Source organism: Triticum aestivum, chromosome 2B (genome assembly GCF_018294505.1).
Source record: "Triticum aestivum cultivar Chinese Spring chromosome 2B, IWGSC CS RefSeq v2.1, whole genome shotgun sequence".
Taxonomy (NCBI): domain Eukaryota; kingdom Viridiplantae; phylum Streptophyta; class Magnoliopsida; order Poales; family Poaceae; genus Triticum; species Triticum aestivum.
In genome coordinates, this window is record NC_057798.1 from 105813565 (window position 1) to 105832252 (window position 18688).

The following is an 18688-nucleotide window of genomic DNA, read 5'->3' on the forward strand; positions in this document are numbered from 1 at the left end:
CAACTTCCCGTGAGTCACATTGTCTTGTACTACAAATTCTATTTTTGCTTACTAGCTAGCTAGATGTTAATAATTAAGTGTATATGGTTTACGGTAGTTGATTAATTTTATGCACATGCCCGCTTAATTAAGACATGCAAACGTGTGCGTATGCAATTGGCACTGGGTCTTGTTAGACATTAAAGTTGAGGAAGGAAAAGTTGAATTACTGGACTCACTAACTAAATAAGATAAAGACTACACCATCGTGAAGGGGATAGTCAACAGGTAATTTCAATCATTATTAACTATATCTCGGCCTATTAATTATTAGTTCGTCATTTCCTGATATGAACTATTTAGTAACCCCTTTATTAATTTTCTTTGCCGGCGGGCAGGGCATGGGCAAAGTTCATCAAGGTGACTCCAGGCACGTGGCCAAAAAAGTTGTTTTGGCATTGATCCTTGGTAAGTAATTAAGTAGTACTAGCTAGCCACCATCTCTTTAATTCTTGTTTCAATATCATTAATTAATTATCATGCTTGATTAATCATTATCTGATTCAATTCCATTCTCGTAAATGCCCTGAGGCAGGCGCCGGGGAATAATCTGTGTGCATACTATGTTTGCGAGAACATTCGCATGATGACGTGCGAAAGGAGCAGATCTGATAGACAGGACTGGGTACGTTTGTCAGAACACTATTCACACCATTATAGATATCTAGTCACACAACTAACACATATGCATATTGATCTCCTTCTTAACAGTTCAGATCGGTGCGGGATAAGCTCCTACCATCGGACCGCATACAAGAACTTCAAGAGGAAATAGCCGGATTTTTGCTCGACCAGGTCATAGATCCCAAAGGAGAATACTATTACCCGCTACCGCCCCCATGAACCACTTGTCATCGTGCTCCGGAGGCACCAAAGGCAACATATGTAGGAGAAATTGTATATGTATATACATGTGTATGTGTGAATAATTAATGGTGTTGGTTTGTGAGACATTCGATGATATATATATATATATATATATATATATATATGCGGTTCTACGTACAAGAAAATCTATTTATATATATGCATAATGTGTACAATTTGTAGTATCGTGAAATAACAGCAAACAAAAAAAATTGAATGGAAAATAAATCAAAACCCCCCCAAATATTTAGTACCGGTTGGTGTTACCAACCGGTACTAATGCCCAACGCGCACCCCGGGCCTGGCTCGTGCCACGTGGTGGCACTTTAGCGCCGGTTCGTGACGAACCGGTACTAAAGGGGGGGCCTTTAGTCCCCACTCTTTAGTGCCAGTTGGCAAACCGGCACTAAAGGCCGGTTTTGCACTAGTGATGGTATAGTTGGAACACTCGGATCTCCAAGTTTCTTTGGTATTCCACCCTTAAAAGTGTAATTAGCAAGCATGGTGGAAATTTCAGCTTCCGGTATCTTTCTTTTGTTTGTAATGATATCCTTCATATACTTAGCATAAGGATTTACTTTAAGCATATCAGTTAAGCGCATACGTAAGAAAATAGGTCTAATCATTTTAGCAATGCGCTCAAAATCCTCATCATCCTTTGACTTGGATGGTTTAGGAGGAAAGGGCATGGGTTTCTGAACCCATGGTTCTCTTTCTTTACCGTGCTTCCTAGCAACAAAATCTCTATTATCATAACGTTGATTCTTTGATTGTGGGTTATCAAGATCAACAGCAGGTTCAATCTCTACATCATTGTTTTTGCTAGGTTGAGCATAAACATTAACATTATCACTAGGTTCATGTTCATCACCTGATTGAGTTTCAGCATCAGAAATAGAAATATCATTGGGATTCTTAGGTGTGTCTATAGTAGGTTCACAAGAAGCATGCAAAGTCCTATCATTTTTCTTCTTCTTCTTTTTAGAAGAACTAGGTGCCTCTAAATTATTTTTCTGAGAATCTTGCTCGATTCTCTTAGGGTGGCCTTCAGGATACAAAGGTTCCTGAGTCATTCTACTAGTTCTAGTAGCCACTCTAACAGTAAAGTCATTTTTATTATTTAATTCATCAAGCAAATCATTTTGAGCTTTGAGTACTTGCTCCGCTTGAGTAGCAACCATAGAAGCATATTTGCTAACGCGGTGAAGTTCATCTTTAACTCTAGCCAGATTATCACCTACGCGTCCTATCTCGAAAGCATTATTCTTTAACTCTCTACCAACATAAGCATTAAAACTTTCTTGTCTATCCATAAAGTCGTCAAATTCATCTAAGCATGGGCTATGAAATTTAGTAGAGGGTATTTCAACTTCATCATATCTATAGAGAGAATTTACCTTTACTACCTGTGTCGGGTTATCAAGACAATGTGGTTCTTCAGGCGGTAAATTAAGACCATGTATTTCTTCAATAAGAGGTAAATTCTTAACATCTTCAGCTTTAATACCTTTTTCTTTCATTGATTTCTTTGCCTCTTGCATATCTTCAGGACTGAGAAATAAAACACTTCTCTTCTTCGGAGTGGGTTTAGGAATAGGCTCAGGAGTTGGCTCAATTGGTTCAGGAATTGGCTCAGGAAGAGTCCAATTATTTTCATTAGTCAACATATTATTCAATAGTATTTCAGCTTCGTCGACTGTTCTTTCCCTGAAAACAAAACCAGCACAACTATCCAAGTAGTCCTTGGAAGCATCGGTTAGTCCATTATAAAAGATATCAAGTATTTCATTTTTCTTAAGAGGATGATTAGGCAAAGCATTAATTAACCAGAGAAGCCTCCCCCAAGCTTGTGGGAGACTCTCTTCTTTGATTTGCACAAAGTTATATATTTCCCGCAAGGCAGCTTGTTTCTTATGAGCAGGGAAATATTTAGTAGAGAAGTAATAAATCATATCCTGGGGACTACGCACACAACCAGGAGCAAGAGAATTATACCAAGTCTTAGCATCACCCTTTAATGAGAACGGAAATATCTTAAGGATATATAAATAGCAAGACTTCTCATCATTAGTAAATAGGGTGGCTATATCATTCAGCTTGGTAAGATGTGCCACAACAGTTTCAGATTCAAGGCCATAAAAAGGATCAGATTCAACTAAAGTAATAATATCAGGATCAACAGAGAATTCATAATCCTTATCAGTAACACAGATAGGTGAAGTAGCAAAAGCAGGATCGGGTTTCATTCTAGCATTAAGAGACTGCTGCTTCCATTTAGCTAATAATTTCTTAAGATCATTTGTATCATTGCAAGCAAGAATTTCCATAGCAGCTTTTTCATTCATAACATAATCCTTAGGAACAACAGGTAATACATAATCATTGGGGGAACCTTCATCATCACTATCATCAATAATAGGTTCTTCAATATTTTCATTCCCCCTAACTCTAGCAAGTTGTTCATCAAGAAATTCACCTAATGGAAAAGTAGTATCACGCACAGAAGTAGTTTCATCATGCATAGCAGAAGTGGCATCATCAATAACATGCGACATATCAGAATTCATAGCAGTAGCAGGTTTAGGTGTCGCAAGCCTACTAATAACGGAAGGAGAATCTAGTGCAAGGCTAGATGGCAGTTCCTTACCTCCCCTCGTAGTTGAGGGCAAAATAGTAGTTTGATCGTCTTTCAAGTTCTTCATAGTGATCAACAGATATAAATCCCAAGTGACTCAGAGAACAGAGCTATGCTCCCCGGCAACGGCGCCAGAAATTAGTCTTGATAACCCACAAGTATAGGGGATCACAATAGCTCTCGAGGGTAGAGTATTCAACCCAAATTTATTGATTCGACACAAGGGGAGCCAAAGAATATTCTTGAGTATTAGCAGTTGAGTTGTCAATTCAACCACACCTGGATAACTTAGTATCTGTAGCAAAGTGTTTAGTAGCAAAGTGGTATGATAATAAAGGTGACGGTAGCAGAAGTAAAGATAAATGTTTTGGGTTTTTGTAGTAGTTGTAACAGTAGCAACGGAAAAGTAAATAAGCGAAGAACAATATGTGAAAATCTCGTAGGCAATGGATCAGTGATGGATAATTATGCCGGATGTGATTCCTCATGCAATAGTTATAACATAGGGTGATATAGAACTAGCTCAGTTCATCGATGTAATGTAGGCATGTATTCCGTAAATAGTCATACATGCTTATGGAAAAGAACTTGCATGACATCTTTTGTCCTACCCTCCCGTGGAAGCGGGGTCCTTGCGGAAACTAAGGGATATTAAGGCCTCCTTGTAATAGAGAACCGGAACAAAGCATTAGCACATAGTGAATACATGAACTCCTCAACCTACGATCATCACCGAGAAGTATCCCGATTATTGTCACTTTGGGGTTGTCGGATCATAACACATAATAGGTGACTATAGACTTGCAAGATAGGATCAAGAACACACATATATTCATGAAAACATAATAGGTTCAGATCTGAAATCATGGCACTCGAGCCCTAGTGACAAGCATTAAGCATAGCAAAGTCATAGCAACATCAATCTCAGAACATAGTGGATACTAGGGATCAAACCCTAACAAAACTAACTTGATTACATGGTAAATCTCATCCAACCCATTACCGTCCAGCAAGCCTACGATGGAATTACTCACGCACGGCGGTGAGCATCATGAAATTGGTGATGGAGGATGGTTGATGATCATGACGGCGATGAAACCCCCTCTCTGGAGCCCCGAACGGACTTCAGATCAGCCCTCCAGAGAGAGATTAGGGCTTGGCGGCGGCTCTGTGTCGTAAAATGCGATGAATCTTTCTCTCTGATTTTTTTTCTTCCCGAACGTGAATATATGGAGTTGGAGTTGGCGTCGGTGGAGGTCCAGGGGGCCCACGAGATAGGAGGCCGCGCCCTAGGGGGGCGCGCCCCCTGTCTCGTGGACAGGCTGTGGGCCCCCTGGCATTAATTCTTTCGCCAAAAATTCTTATTAAATCCAAAAAGTGCCTCTGTGGATTTCCAGGACATTCCGAGAACTTTTCTTTTCTACACATAAAACAACATCATGGCAGTTCTGCTGAAAACAGCGTTAGTCCGGGTTAGTTTCATTCAAATCATGCAAGTTAGAGTCCAAAACAAGGGCAAAAGTGTTGTGAAAAGTAGATACGTTGGAGACGTATTAGCTGACGCCTTGGGCGCCATGTTGGATCAAGCCCGTGTTGCTGGCCACATCAGGGGAGTGGTCGGCAACTTGATCCCGGGGGGCTGTCGCACCTGCAGTATTGCTACATCTTGATCTTGCGTTGGTTTTCCTTGACGTGGAAAGGGTGATGCAGCAATAGTAGCGTAAGTATTTCCCTCAGTTTTTCAGAACCAAGGTATCAATCCAGTAGGAGGCTCCTCAAAAGTCCCACGCACCTACACAAACAAACAAAGAACTCGCAACCAACGCAATAAAGGGGTTGTCAATCCCTTCACGGCCACTTACAAAAGTGAGATCTAACAGAGATAGTATGATAAGATAAATATATTTTTGGTATTTTATAAGGTAGATGCAAAAAGTAAAGATGCAAATAAAAGTAGATTGGAAGCAAATATGATAAAAGATAGACCCGGGGGGCATAGGTTTCACTAGAGGCTTCTCTCAAGATAGCATAAGTATTACGGTGGGTGAACAAATTACTGTCGAGCAATTGATAGAAAAGCGAATAATTATGAGATTATCTAGGCATGATCATGAATATAGGCATCACGTCCGCAACAAGTAGACCGACTCCTGCCTACATCTACTACTATTACTCCACACATCGACCGACTCCTGCCTGCATCTAGAGTATTAAGTTCATAAGAATAGAGTAACGCCTTAAGCAAGATGACATGATGTAGAGGGATAAACTCATGCAATATGATATAAACCCCATCTTTTTATCCTCGATGGCAACAATACAATATGTGCCTTGCAACCCTTTCTGTCACTGGGTAAGGACACCGCAGGATTGAACCCAAAGCTAAGCACTTCTCCCATGGCAAGAAAGATCAATCTAGTAGGCCAAACCAAACTGATAATTCGAAGAGACTTGCAAAGATAACTCAATCATACATAAAAGAATTCAGAGAAGATTCAAATATTTCTCATAGATAAACTTGATCATAAACTCACAATTCATCGGATCTCGACAAACACACCGCAAAAAGAGTTTACATCGAATAGATCTCCACGAGAGAGGGGGAGAACATTGTATTGAGATCCAAAAAGAGAGAATAAGCCATCTAGCTAATAACTATGGGCCCGGAGGTCTGTGGTAAACTACTCACAACTCATCGGAGGGGCTATGGTGTTGATATAAAAGCCCTCCATGGTCGATTCCCCCTCCGTCGGAGCGCCGGTGAAGGCTCCAAGATGGGATCTCGCGGATACAGAAGGTTACGGTGGTGGAAATTGTGTTTCGTTGGCTCCCTGGATGCTTTCGGGGTACGTAGGCTTATATAGGAGGAAGAAGTACATCGGTGGCCGCCCCAGGGGCCCACGAGACAGGGGGCGCGCCCTATGGGGGGGGCGCCCTACCCTCTCGTGGCCGCCTCGGCTGCTTCTTGACTTGCACTCGAAGTCCTCTGGATCATGTTCATTCCAAAAATCACGCTCCTGAAGGTTTCATTCCGTTTGGACTCCGTTTGATATTCCTTTTCTTCGAAATATTGAAATAGGCAAAAAAACAATATGGGCTGGGCCTCCGGTTAGTAGGTTAGTCCCAAAAATGATATAAATGTGTAAAATAAAGCCCATAAACATCCAAAAGGGGTAATATAATAGCGTGGAACAATCAAAAATTATAGATACGTTGGAGACATATCAAGTATGCAGATGACACGCTCCTTCTCTTCGAGCCAAACTTGCATAGCATTGCATCAGTTAAGGCTATTCTCTTGTGTTTTGAGATTATGTCTGGCCTCAAAATTAACTTCCACAAGTGTGAAGTAGTGTCCATAGGGATGGACGCGGCCGAAAGTACACGTGTAGCTAACTTGCTAAATTGCAAGCTTGGGAAACTACCGTTTACTTACCTAGGCCTCCCAATCGCTGAGAAAAAATGCTTGATCTCAGATTGGGAACCTATCTGCAACAAGGTGACGGGTCATGTCTTCCCGTGGAGAGGGAGATTTATGTCTTCAGGGGCAAGACTTATCTTAACCAACTCCAGCCTTTCGTCCCTGCCTATGTTTGTTATGGGCTAATTCCTGCTGGCTAACGAGGTGCACACTAAAATGGACACTCCTAGGGCCCGTTTCTTTTGGGAAAGGGCGGGGACAAAGCGTAAATACCATATGGTCAAGTGGCAGGCCGTCTGCCAGCCCAAAGCCTGGGGGGGCCTTGGGATCATCAACTAGAAGTTGATGAACATTGCACTCATGTGCAAATGAATTTGGAAGCTATCTCAGGGCGAGACTGGCCTCTGGATGGACCTCCTGCGTACCAAATATTTTCCTGGTGGGAATTTCTTTGAGGCCGCAACCCATGGGTCTCCTTTCTGGAACTCCATCAATCCTTAAAACTGTGCTTTGCCAGAGGGGTGAAATTCACGGTTAACAACGGTCGCTCCACGCGATTCTGGCTTGACTTTTGGATCGGCCAATAGCCCCTTTGGTAGGAGTTCCGCGACCTTTATTTCATCATTGTTGAGCCCAACCAATTGGTTGCCACGGCCTTCAACTCCTCCCCTCCATCTAATTTCTTCAAAAGGGAGCTCTCAGGGCCAAAGGTGGATAGTTGGGACCGCCTGCGAGCTCTCATCGCTGATGTGCACCTGTCGTCCGACGCGGATACAGTGTCATGGAGGCTCACGGGCTCTGGCAAGTTCTCGGTCAACTCTCTTTATCGAGAGCTGGCTCGCGGCCCTGTCTTTTAGGCTGCCACGGGACTATGGAAGGCATGAATTCCGCTTAAAATAAAAGTTTTCCTCTGGCAATTGTGCCACGATCGCCTTCCTACATCAATAAATGTAGCTAAGCGCAATGGGCCGGCCACAGGGCCCTGTGCGCTTTGTGGTGTCCCCGAAGACGCGGATCACGCGTTCTTCCGATGCCACCTGGCTCGCTTCGCCTGGAGCACGGTCCGTGAGGCCGCGAGCGTGGATTGGGATCCAAGCTCACGCTCTGAGCTAGTGTCGTATTTGTCCTCGGTCCAGGGCTCCTCTCGCCGTATCATGTGGACATGTGCGGCTGCTATGCTATGGGCCCTCTGGCGAACTCGCAACAAGTTTACGATTGAGGTCGTTTTCCCATCGCACCCCGCTGACGTAATTTATAAATGCATTATTTTCTTACAGCAGTGGGCCCCATTGAGAAGACATCAGGACGCTGATCTCCATCGCCACGCGCTCGACCGCCTCCGCCTCATCTACTCGGCGGCCTGAGCTCCATCGTCTGCTGCCTCCGCTACCTAGGGATGTGTGACTCCTTCTCTTTTGTTGGTTGCCTATGCCATGTAACGCACTTTGCTTGTTGGGCCGGTCGACTATGTGTTTGGTTTCTTATCCTTGATGTTGGTACTTGCTCATGTGTACGCTGCCTAAGTTGTGGGCTTTATTAATTTAAAGCCGGACGCCCCAGGCTTCTTCGTTCTAAAAAAACTCACAACACACTTGATGCACGAAAAATGATCCACTGGAAAATTGTTGTACTGAAGTCCAGCAAACGCGATGATAGCAGAAGATGAACCCGAAGCATCATGTGGGGCCAGGGGTAGCTAATACTCCCTCCGTTCCTAAATATAAGGTGTATTAGTTTTTCAAAAAGTCAACTGTTATCTATGTTTGACCAACTTTACAACAAAATATATAAAGATTTATAATACTAAATATATAAAATGTAAAAATATAGTGCATGATGAATCTAGTGATAATGATTTGGTATTCTAGATATTGATATTTTTGTCTATAAACTTGGTCAAACTTAGAGAAGTTTGACTTTTTAGAAAAATAATACACCTTATATTGAGGAATGGAGGGAGTATTTTTTAAATAATACATTTTCTTTATTAATTTGCACAAATATTACGCCGATATTTTTATTTTCAAAAATAATATCCAATCAGCCAGCAGCAGGCCGATTGGCCCTAGTCGGCCAACCGCAGGCTGATTGGCCTCCTGTCGGCCTACAGATGGCTGATAGGCCAGTCGGCCAGGTGGTGGTGAATCTATCGACCAGCTGTGGGCTGCACCGTGCACATTCAAACTCCACTATCGCAAAAACTTTTCAGCTTCCGTGTGACCTTTCGTATACCCATAGTGCGTGGCAAAAATTTAGACATCGGCTCGGCTCATTCGCGCAACCCCCTCTAAACTAGCAATATGGGACTAAACTTTAGTAGTATCCCTTGCCTTGCACAAATGGGCTAAGTGGGCCTCCAGGATTTATTAGGAATTTCTGAAATAGTTATTGGGCTGCCCAAAAAGACTAAATTCCAGCAATCCCCCACCAGATCCGAGAGGCACACAAAATTTGCCTTTGGTTCCAAAACACTATTTTATATACTGGTACTGCAGTGGAGACTGTTAGGTTGAACTTCCACCTAGAACTCTATGCTACACTAGTAAGCAACTTGAACAGTGGACTGGGCCTTGAACTGCAAGTTTTCTGCGAATCTAGCTTCACATAAAGCCTTAACCAATACGTGGCTACCGTGGGTCTTCCCCGTGGGTGGAGCTTATGCGTCATACTCCGAGACCTTTCATGAGTTTACTAGAGAGAACCCTACTCTCATAGATTGCAACGTTTAACAATCAGACTCATATAGGTGCGTTCTTCAAAAGATGTTCTGCAGGACAACATCTCTGCTTCAAAGAGCCACTTAGAACACATTAAGATATACATCAACCTGCCATGCAGATTAGGAGAGTATTGCATCTTCATGGAGTGGTATTTTTAACAGTAAGGATACTCTCCTCCCAGTTGACCAACAGCTTGTCTTCCACATCTAATTCACGGGATCTCCGATCACAAAGAATAGGTTACCACTGTGAACAACTCATATTGTGGGTCTCATACCCATCTCCCTCGATGCATTATCTATCACATTACATGATAGACCCTTAGTAAAAGGATCTGCCAGATTTTTAGACATTTGGATATAATTCAATGCAATAACTCTGGAGTTTTTCATTTTTCTGACAGACTTTAACCTTCTCTGAACGTGTCTTGATGACTTCATGTTATCCTTTGAGCTGCTCACTTTAGTGATCACAGTTTGATTGTCATAGTTCATAAGGATACCCGGTACAGGTTTCTCAACTATCGGCAAGTCATTCAAGAGCCGACGAAGCTAATCTGCTTCGACCGTAGCTGTATCTAGTGCTGTGAGTTCTGCTTCCATTGTTGACCTCGTTAAGATGGTTTGCTTGCAAGACTTCCAAGAAACAGCGCCACCTTCATGAGTGAATACATATCCGCTCGTGGCCTTTATCTCATCAGCATCTGAGATCTAGTTTGAGTCACTATACCCTTCAAGCACCTTTGGGTGCCCGGTGTAGTGAATTCCATAATTTGCAGTGCCTTTCAAATAACGCAAAACTCTCTCTAGAGCTTTCCAATGCACATCTCCTGGTTTTGAGACAAACCGGCTCAGCTTGCTAACAGCAAAAGAGATGTCAGGTCTTGTAGCACTGGCTAAGTACATAAGCGAGCCAATGATCTAAGAATATTTCAATTTGTCTCTAGCAATTCTCCGATTCTTTTGAAGCAACACACTAGCATCATATGGTGTTGGAGATGGCTTGCAGTCACTGTAGCCAAAGCGACTCAAGATCTTTTCCACATAGTGGGATTGAAGCAATGTAATCCCACCATCATTGTCTCTCAACAACTTGATGTTCAGAATGACATCAGCCACTCCTAAATCCTTCATCTCAAAACAGCGAGATAGGAAATCCTTGACCTCCTTAATAACATTCAGATTTGTTCCGAAAATCAGTATGTCATCAACATACAAGCAAATCATAACTCCCTCGCCCCCACCATGGCGATAGTACACACATCTGTCAGCATCGTTCACAACAAAGCCTGCAGCTGTTAAAGTTCTTTCGAACTTCTCATGCCACTGTTTGGGTGCTTGCTTGAGTCCATACAAAGACTTCAGCAACTTGCACACTTTCCCTTCCTGGCCATCTATTACAAACCCATCTGGTTGTTCCATATAAATTTCCTCATCCAACTCTCCATTTAGGAAAGCAGTCTTAACATCCATTTGATGAACAAGAAGCCATGTGAGGCAGCTAGTGAAAGTAGAACTCGAATAGTAGTCAGTCGAGCCACAGGTGAGTAAGTATCAAAGAAGTCTTCACCTTCCTTTTGGGTATAACCCTTAGCCACGAGACGAGCCTTGTACTTTTCAATAGTACCATCAGGCCTAAGCTTCTTCTTGAAAACCCATTTGCATCCTATAGGTTTGCACCCATAAGGACGATCAGTTATCTCCCAAGTTTCATTTGCCAAGATGGAATCCATCTCGCTACGAACTGCTTCCTTCCAGTAGTCAGCATCTTCGGATGCGTAGGCCTCTGAAATAAAACTGGGAGTGTCATCTATGAGATACACAAGAAAATCATCACCAAAGGACTTTGCAGTCCTCTATCTCTTGCTCCTAATAGGAACTTCATTGTTCTCCTCCACGGGACTTTTAAAGTGTTCCATCAAAATGGCAGGTTCGGTAATTTTAACTGGTTCCTGATTCGATGAACTAGGCATCTCCTGATTAGATGAGGTATCCATATCCTTCATGGGAAAGATATCTTCAAAGAAAGTCGCATCATTCGACTCCATGATCGTACCGACATGCATGTCAGGTACCTCAGATTTTACAACCAAGAATCTATAGCCAATGCTATGAAAAGCATATCCCAGGAAAACACAATCCACAGTCTTTGGTCCAAGCTTCCGCTTCTTTGGAATTGGAACATTGACTTTCGCCAAACAACCCCATGTTCACATATAAGAGAGTTTTAACCTTTTCGTCTCCCATTCCTCGAATGCAGTTATCTCTTTGTTCTTTGTGGGGACTCGATTTAGGACATGACATGCTGTCAATACTGCCTCCCCCCACCATGCCTTGGAGAGACCCGATGTGTCTAACATGGCATTAACCAAATCAGTTAGAGTACGGTTCTTTCTTTTGGCCACCCCATTTGACTGAGGTGAGTAGGGAGGCATCCTCTCATGGATTATACCATGTTCCGCACAAAAAGCATCAAATTCATTAGAAAAATACTCTCCACCACTGTCAGACCTAAGCCTCTTGATTTTCTAATCAAGTTGGTTTTCCACTTCAGCTTTATAGATCTTGAAAAAGTTCAAAGCCTCATCCTTAGATTTCAGAAGATACACACGGCAGTATCTAGTGGAGTCGTCAATTAACATCATGAAATATTTCTTTCCACCTTTTGTCAAAACACCATTCATTTCACATAGATCTAAATGTATAAGTTCTAGTGGTGCAAGATTTCTCGTCTCCGCGGTCACGTGAGACTTACGAGGTTGCTTAGCTTGCACACACACTTGACACTTAGATCCCTTGACAGTGGTGAAATTAGGGATTAAGTTCAACTTCGCTAGTCGCGACATGCAACCAAAGTTAACATGACAAAGACGTGAATGCCACACATTTGATTCACTATTGTTGCAAATATGATTAACAACTTTATTGCAAACATCTGATAAGGATAAATGAAACAGGCCTCCTGACTCATAGCCTTTACCAACGAAGGTTCCATACTTTGATATTACAAATTTATTCGACTCAAAGACAAGCTTATAGCCATCTCTACACAGAAGAGATCCGCTAACAAGATTTTTATTGACGGAGGAGACATAATGCACGTTCTTCAGCCGCACGATCTTTCCCGAAGTAAACTTCAGATCGACCGTGCCAACACCACGAACAGAAGCACTTGAACCGTTGCCCATCAACACGGTTGAAGTCCCTGCGGTCTGATAAGACGAAAACATGAAAATATCACCGCATACATGCACATTAGCACCCGTGTCAATCAACCAATCAGGAGAATGACATACCGAAAGAATAGTGGGAAATATACCATACCCAGCATCCTTCATGTCAATGTCTCCGATGACAACATTAGCGGTCTTGCCGCCTTTCCCAGGATGACGCTTGTCATAGCGACTGGGGCAACTAGGAGCCCAATGATCAGGATCTGCACACACATGACAAGCACCTTTCTTCTTGTCACTCTTCTTCTTGAAGTTCGTGTGTTGTACAGCCTTGTTATTCCCATCAAACTTTGCTTTACCATCAAGCTTGCCCTTGTTCTTGAACTTGTGGGACTGGGAGTTTTTCTTCTGTACCAGATTGGCACTAGATCCTCCCTCAATACCTCGAGCACGTGTGTCCTTTGCTCTCGCCTTTTCTTCCACATCAAGAGTACCAATAAGATCCGGGACGAAAAACTCCTGTCTCTTATGCTTCAGTAAGGTAGCAAAGTTCCTCCAAGAAGGAGGAAGCTTAGTGATGATACCCCCGGTAACAAACTTGTCCGGTAGGATACAATTGAAGTGCTCAAGTTCTCTAGCAAATGACTGTATCTCATGAGCCTGCTCAACCACGGAGCACTCTTCAGTCATCCTGTAATCATAGAATTGCTCCACGATGTACAGTTCAGTGCCGGCATCCGAGACCCCAAACTTGGCCTCGAGTGTGTCCCACATATCTTTTCCATTGTCAATTGACGCATAAGCATCAACTATGTTCTCACCAAGAACACTCAAGAGAGCAGCCTTAAACAAGGTATCCATTTTCTGAAAAGCTTGTGCCTGTTGGGCATTTTGCTCTCCTTCAGGTTTGCCAAGAGTGGTGTCATAGCAACTCATGGTTTGAAACCATAAGACTGCTCTCACGCGCCACCTCTTATAGTGGATACCCTCAACCATAGGAGGTCTCATGGAAGCAGTAAAACCATTCGAGGTAAATTGCCTATAATAAGGCTTTTGGATTGTTGGAAATATGAGGAATTTACCGAATGATTTTATTAACAGAAATAGTAGATAAAATATGGCTAGTATAGCAGTGATAAAATAAGCCATGTGATTTGACAAAGAGAAGGTAAACAGCATGTTCATATATGAACCGTAACTAAACATATCTAGAGCAGACAGTATAGCAGGTTGCACATATGAAATAGAGTCTAACATACGTAGTGCAGAAACTAGAGCCAAGAACTGTAGCAGGACTTCTAACAGAAAGGAGAAGAACACGTACGGCACAGCAGCAGCAGAAGCGCTGGACTTGGGGTCGGTGTCCTCGCCTGCCATGTCATCGAGGAGGTCGTGGACGTCGGGGAAGAAGTCGTCGTCGGGGAAGTAGTCGCCGGCGACCGGATCGTCCGTGATGAAGCAGCCAGTAGTCGTGCTGAGCGCTCCCCAAAAACCTTATCACCCTTCTCCCGTACAGGACTCAAAAGGTGTGGTTCCGGAGGCCTACTGTCCCGACCAGTGGTGCACGCCGCAAGCCGGGATGAGGAAGAACATAACAACAGTGCAGTTCTCAGGAACGTGTGGCGAGAGGAGGAAGAGATTCTGGTGCGTCTCTCTCTGAGAGGAGCGACCTCCCTTTTATAGGCGCAAGAGAAGAAGGCGAGAGGGCAGCGACGGAAGGTGAAACGAAGAGACGAAGCTGAAGCGAACAGCCAGTAGCCAAAGGGCTGCACCGTGCGCATTCAAACTCCACTATCGCAAAAACTTTTCACTTCCATGTGACCTTTCGTATACCCGTAGTGCGTGGCAAAAATTTAGACATCGGCTCATTCCCGCAACCCGCGTCGCGTCGTGGCAAGGCGGGCGGCAGAGGAGGAGCGCGTGTGGATATCCCTCTTGTTCTCATGCTCATATAAGTGGGGAAGGAGCCTCCCTTATAAAGAGGTCCAACCCCCTCTAAACTAGTAATGTGGGACTAAACTTTAGTAGTATCTCTTGCCTTGCATAAATGGGCTAAGTGGGTCTTTAGGATTTATTAGGAATTTCTGAAATAGTTATTGGGCTGCCTAAATAGACTAAATTCCAGCAGGTTGACGTGGTGCTTCTCGGCTGCGTTGCAGAGCACGTACCTCGGCTCCCCGTCGATCACCTTCACCACTCCCTGCACCTGCCATCCATTCAGTACGTGATTGTTAAGCAGAGCATGCAGCAGTCGGCGTGATCTTGTTACTCGTTTCTCGAATTGGCGGTGGATGTTACCGAGTTGGCGGGGCAGACGCGGCGAGCCCTGTCGACGACCTCCTCGGCCCTCCTGCGCAGGTCCGCCTCCACGTACCGCACCACGTCCCCGGCGGCGGCTGAAATCGATCGATCCCCAAAAATCAGCGCTCCGGCCGGTTCAGATAATCAAGAATTAGTTAGGGAGGGGATCCCGGACGGCATGTACCGGGGCCGCCGAGGGTGACGACGGAGGACACGACCGGCTTGGCGTGGACGACGACGAGCTCCGTCGGCGCCCTGGGGCCGGCCGTCTCCGCCACGTACCGCAGGGCCCACTCGAGCGCGCGGTAGCTATGGTCGCTGTCGTCCACGCCGACCAGTACCTGCAGGCCGCGGGCTATATACGTGAGCTGGAGCTGGATGCTACTTGTTGCCGATCGGCGTATGGGATGTGAAACCGCGAAGGCCAAGTTGTGTGTGGCCGCTGACTGACCGGAGATAAGGCAACTCTACCGCGCGATCTCATCCTGTCCGTGCGCGTCTGTTTGGAATAAAACGGATAAACCGGGCAGCCCAGCGCCCGAGAGCAAACGAACTTTTGTCCGTTTTATGTCCGCTTTCGACCCATCCTCAACCCAAGTTTGCGCCGTTTTTAGGGTAAACCGGACACCACACGGACGCGCGGGCCGTCTGCGCGTGTCCTCCCCTGGCCCGCCCGTCCGTGGCACATGGGCGCCTTTTTCTATCTGCTCCCCTTCCTCCCTTCGGCCGCACCCTCCTCCCGCTGGCAGATACACGAATGGCGGTCGGCCAGGCTCGGTGCTTGCCCAAAAGCTCGTCGGCGCACCATTGCCACTCATTAAGTGCGATCACTGCCCAAAAAAGGTCGTGTGCTGCGTGTCTACAACGCTAGAACATTCCGGATGGGTGTTCATCAAATGCTTAAACGATGGGGTATGTGCTCCTTTTAGTTTCGATTTGTGCTCTAGATTTGGCTAGTTGTGCTAACTTCAAATTTTATTGTGTAGCATGGAATCAAATTTTGATATTGAGAAGAAGAGTACATCGATATATTGATAAAGCGCAATTTAGTAGATGTTTGTGCACTTTTAGTTAGCATAGAGGCTGTAGATGAGACAAGTGCACTTGTTGCTAGATTAGAGGCTAGACACGAGACTAGGTGTGAGGAAGCAACATCGACTTCTTTAAACTCGAAGAAAAAGAAGCATGCAAGATCGAGCCTCCTCCGCAGATCAACAATGAGTGCATCGAAAAGACCCTAGCCCAACTCAAGGGGGCAGTTATGAAAGTTGGATATCTTCTAAAATGTATTAGTGTTGTTTTTGTTTTCTTTGGTCTTGCTTTTCTAGTCAAAATTTGGTGATGTATTCTCATGTGCCAAAAATGAATGATGAAAAAAAGTTAAGGGCTTGCAAAGAAAAATGTACGCGGATACGATGCGGCTGGGATACGTCTCCGCGCTGGGCGTACGGCCACCGCATCCCAGAAACTGCCCGGACACGACCCCATCGCCCTATCCAAACGGACAGAATTCGGATAAAACGGACGTCCGTTTGGGATGGCGCGGTGGAGTTGGCCTAATGGATACTGGCGGCACGTTGCCCCGGTTTCCGTTTGGTTTTCTGGCTTTCCACTTCTCGATCGTGATCTTCCCGCTGGACTGGATGGCGACGGCGACGACAGCGACGGCGCGGGGCATGCATGGTGATTGATTCTTTTCCTTCGGTGCATGTTGATTGGTGTTGCACTCGAGATGCGTGCTGAGGTTGGCATTTTTCTTTTTGCCCGCCAATCACGAGGCAACCTTTCCTTGGTGAGGCCATCCGAGCGAACGAAGGAAGCTCGTTTAAGCGAGGATCGTTTGAGGAAATGCGCCATGTGCATGTAAAAGCATCTTCAACAAGTTAAAAAAAACATCTTCAACAGGCGCGCTTTGCCTCGGCATGTATAATTTTTTTACACCGCTAAAATAGTCTTTTTGCACGCGGGGGCGACAGAGGTTTTCCAAATGCAAAAAACACGGCAACCAATCTAGTGGCCCCACTTGCAACAGCCTAGATTTGACAGCTCCCTCTTCCCTATGATGACATTGTACTGGAGCATCCCCGAAAGGCTTGTTGACCTGGTGAAAGAAACATATGTGTGCTCTCGGCTTAGTTACTTTGCCACTGCAATTCATGCTTGAACATAAGATTGTCCCCTATTTGGTGCATATTTCATTAGTTAGGTATATTTGAGCAGGAAATGCACGTTCCTGCTATTGTACTATGCTTGAACACACAAGAAAATCTATCTCACCATTTATAAGTTCAATGATCTACAAGTTCATCCAATTTTTTTTATCTATACCACCAATGAATACCTATCAATGTTAGGACCAACATATAATGAATGCAAACAACCAATTGTTATTCAACTCTCTAAAAAGATAAGCAAGAGAGTCCTAATCATCTCTACAAAAGCATGTGTTCTCTACCGTGCTCTAACATGTATAAGTGAAGTGCAAGAGCAATTTTATAATTTACCTCCACAAAAGATATGAGTGAAGTACATAGAGCATTCTAAAAATTTATGACTCATGTGTATCTCTCTCAAGGTGTGTGACCAAAACATAATGATTGCAATGACCACCAAACAAAACAAAAAACAAAAGCAAACGATGCTCCAAGCATAGCACATATCATACACACAAATAAAAACTCCGATCCAATCAAGACAAAACGGAAGTTGTTAATGAAGAAAGAGTAGATGCCTTCCAGGGCATCCCCAAGCTTAGACGCTTGAGTCTACTTGGATATTTAATTGGGGTGCCTTGGGCATCACCAAACTTGAACTCTTGTCTCTCCTTGTTTCTCTCATATCGATGTCTCCCCTCGATCTTAAAAACTTCATTCACATAAAACTTCACAAAACTTATTAGAGGGGTTATTACACATAAAAATAAATCACCTATCATGTACTCCCAAGACAAGATGCATAATTATGCGGAAGGATTCCTTGTATTGAATGCTAAGGCTTCTTGATTTTTCTTGTAGATCGCCATGGGCCTTCTTAGGATGGCCCTTTGATGAACCACCATGGGAGTCTAGAGTCCGGACACCTGACCGGAAGACGACGTGGTGGATGACCCCTAATTCAAGACACCATCACCTAGTCAAAACTCGTTTGGGGAAAAACTTAAATGTGGCAAATGTGGAAGGAATCTTTAAATTAGGGGTAAAAATGTGACCGGTTCCTGAGTTGGGGGTAATTTCTATCACAAGGGTCAATCTTAGGGGTAAAAATGGCATTAACACTATTTTCTATTTTATATTATAACAAACATATAGATGCTCAAATATTTTCCGTCCGAAGTGTGCTCACATCTGTCCAGGAACCGGAATATGATGATCATGATTGGGAGGTGTTACTGTATCTGTGTCCGATTTACCCCTTGGTGAACACCCATCCTGTGTTTAAAAATAAAAAAATCTACTATGTGAAGTTATATTTTGTTGTCATTTAAGGGTTTATTCAAAATCAAAGTAGTTAAAAAATTTGTGAGATTTGACACA

At 44.0% G+C, this 18688-nt stretch overlaps 1 protein-coding gene across 1 annotated transcript; it reads right to left on the bottom strand.

Annotated features, from left to right (window-relative positions):
- Positions 1–14269: 14269 nt before the first annotated feature.
- Positions 14270–16833, bottom strand: LOC123039051 (uncharacterized). Its single transcript, XM_044462358.1, has 4 exons — positions 16723–16833; positions 15340–15496; positions 15153–15250; positions 14270–15060 (listed from the first exon to the last, which is right to left on the bottom strand). Exons 1-4 carry the CDS (start codon positions 16831–16833, stop codon positions 14929–14931), a joined length of 498 nt encoding a protein of 165 aa, XP_044318293.1. The 3' UTR covers positions 14270–14928.
- Positions 16834–18688: the final 1855 nt, after the last annotated feature.

Excerpts from the sequence above, each read along its gene's own strand:
- LOC123039051 (XM_044462358.1), bottom strand. The coding sequence starts at position 16,833 with ATGCCCCGCGCCGTCGCTGTCGTCGCCGTCGCCATCCAGTCCAGCGGG. Across the intron at positions 15,497-16,722 it reads ACCGGGGCAACGTGCCGCCA|GTACTGGTCGGCGTGGACGA; the intron begins GTATCCATTAGG and ends CGCGGCCTGCAG. Across the intron at positions 15,251-15,339 it reads CGTCACCCTCGGCGGCCCCG|CCGCCGCCGGGGACGTGGTG; the intron begins GTACATGCCGTC and ends GATCGATTTCAG.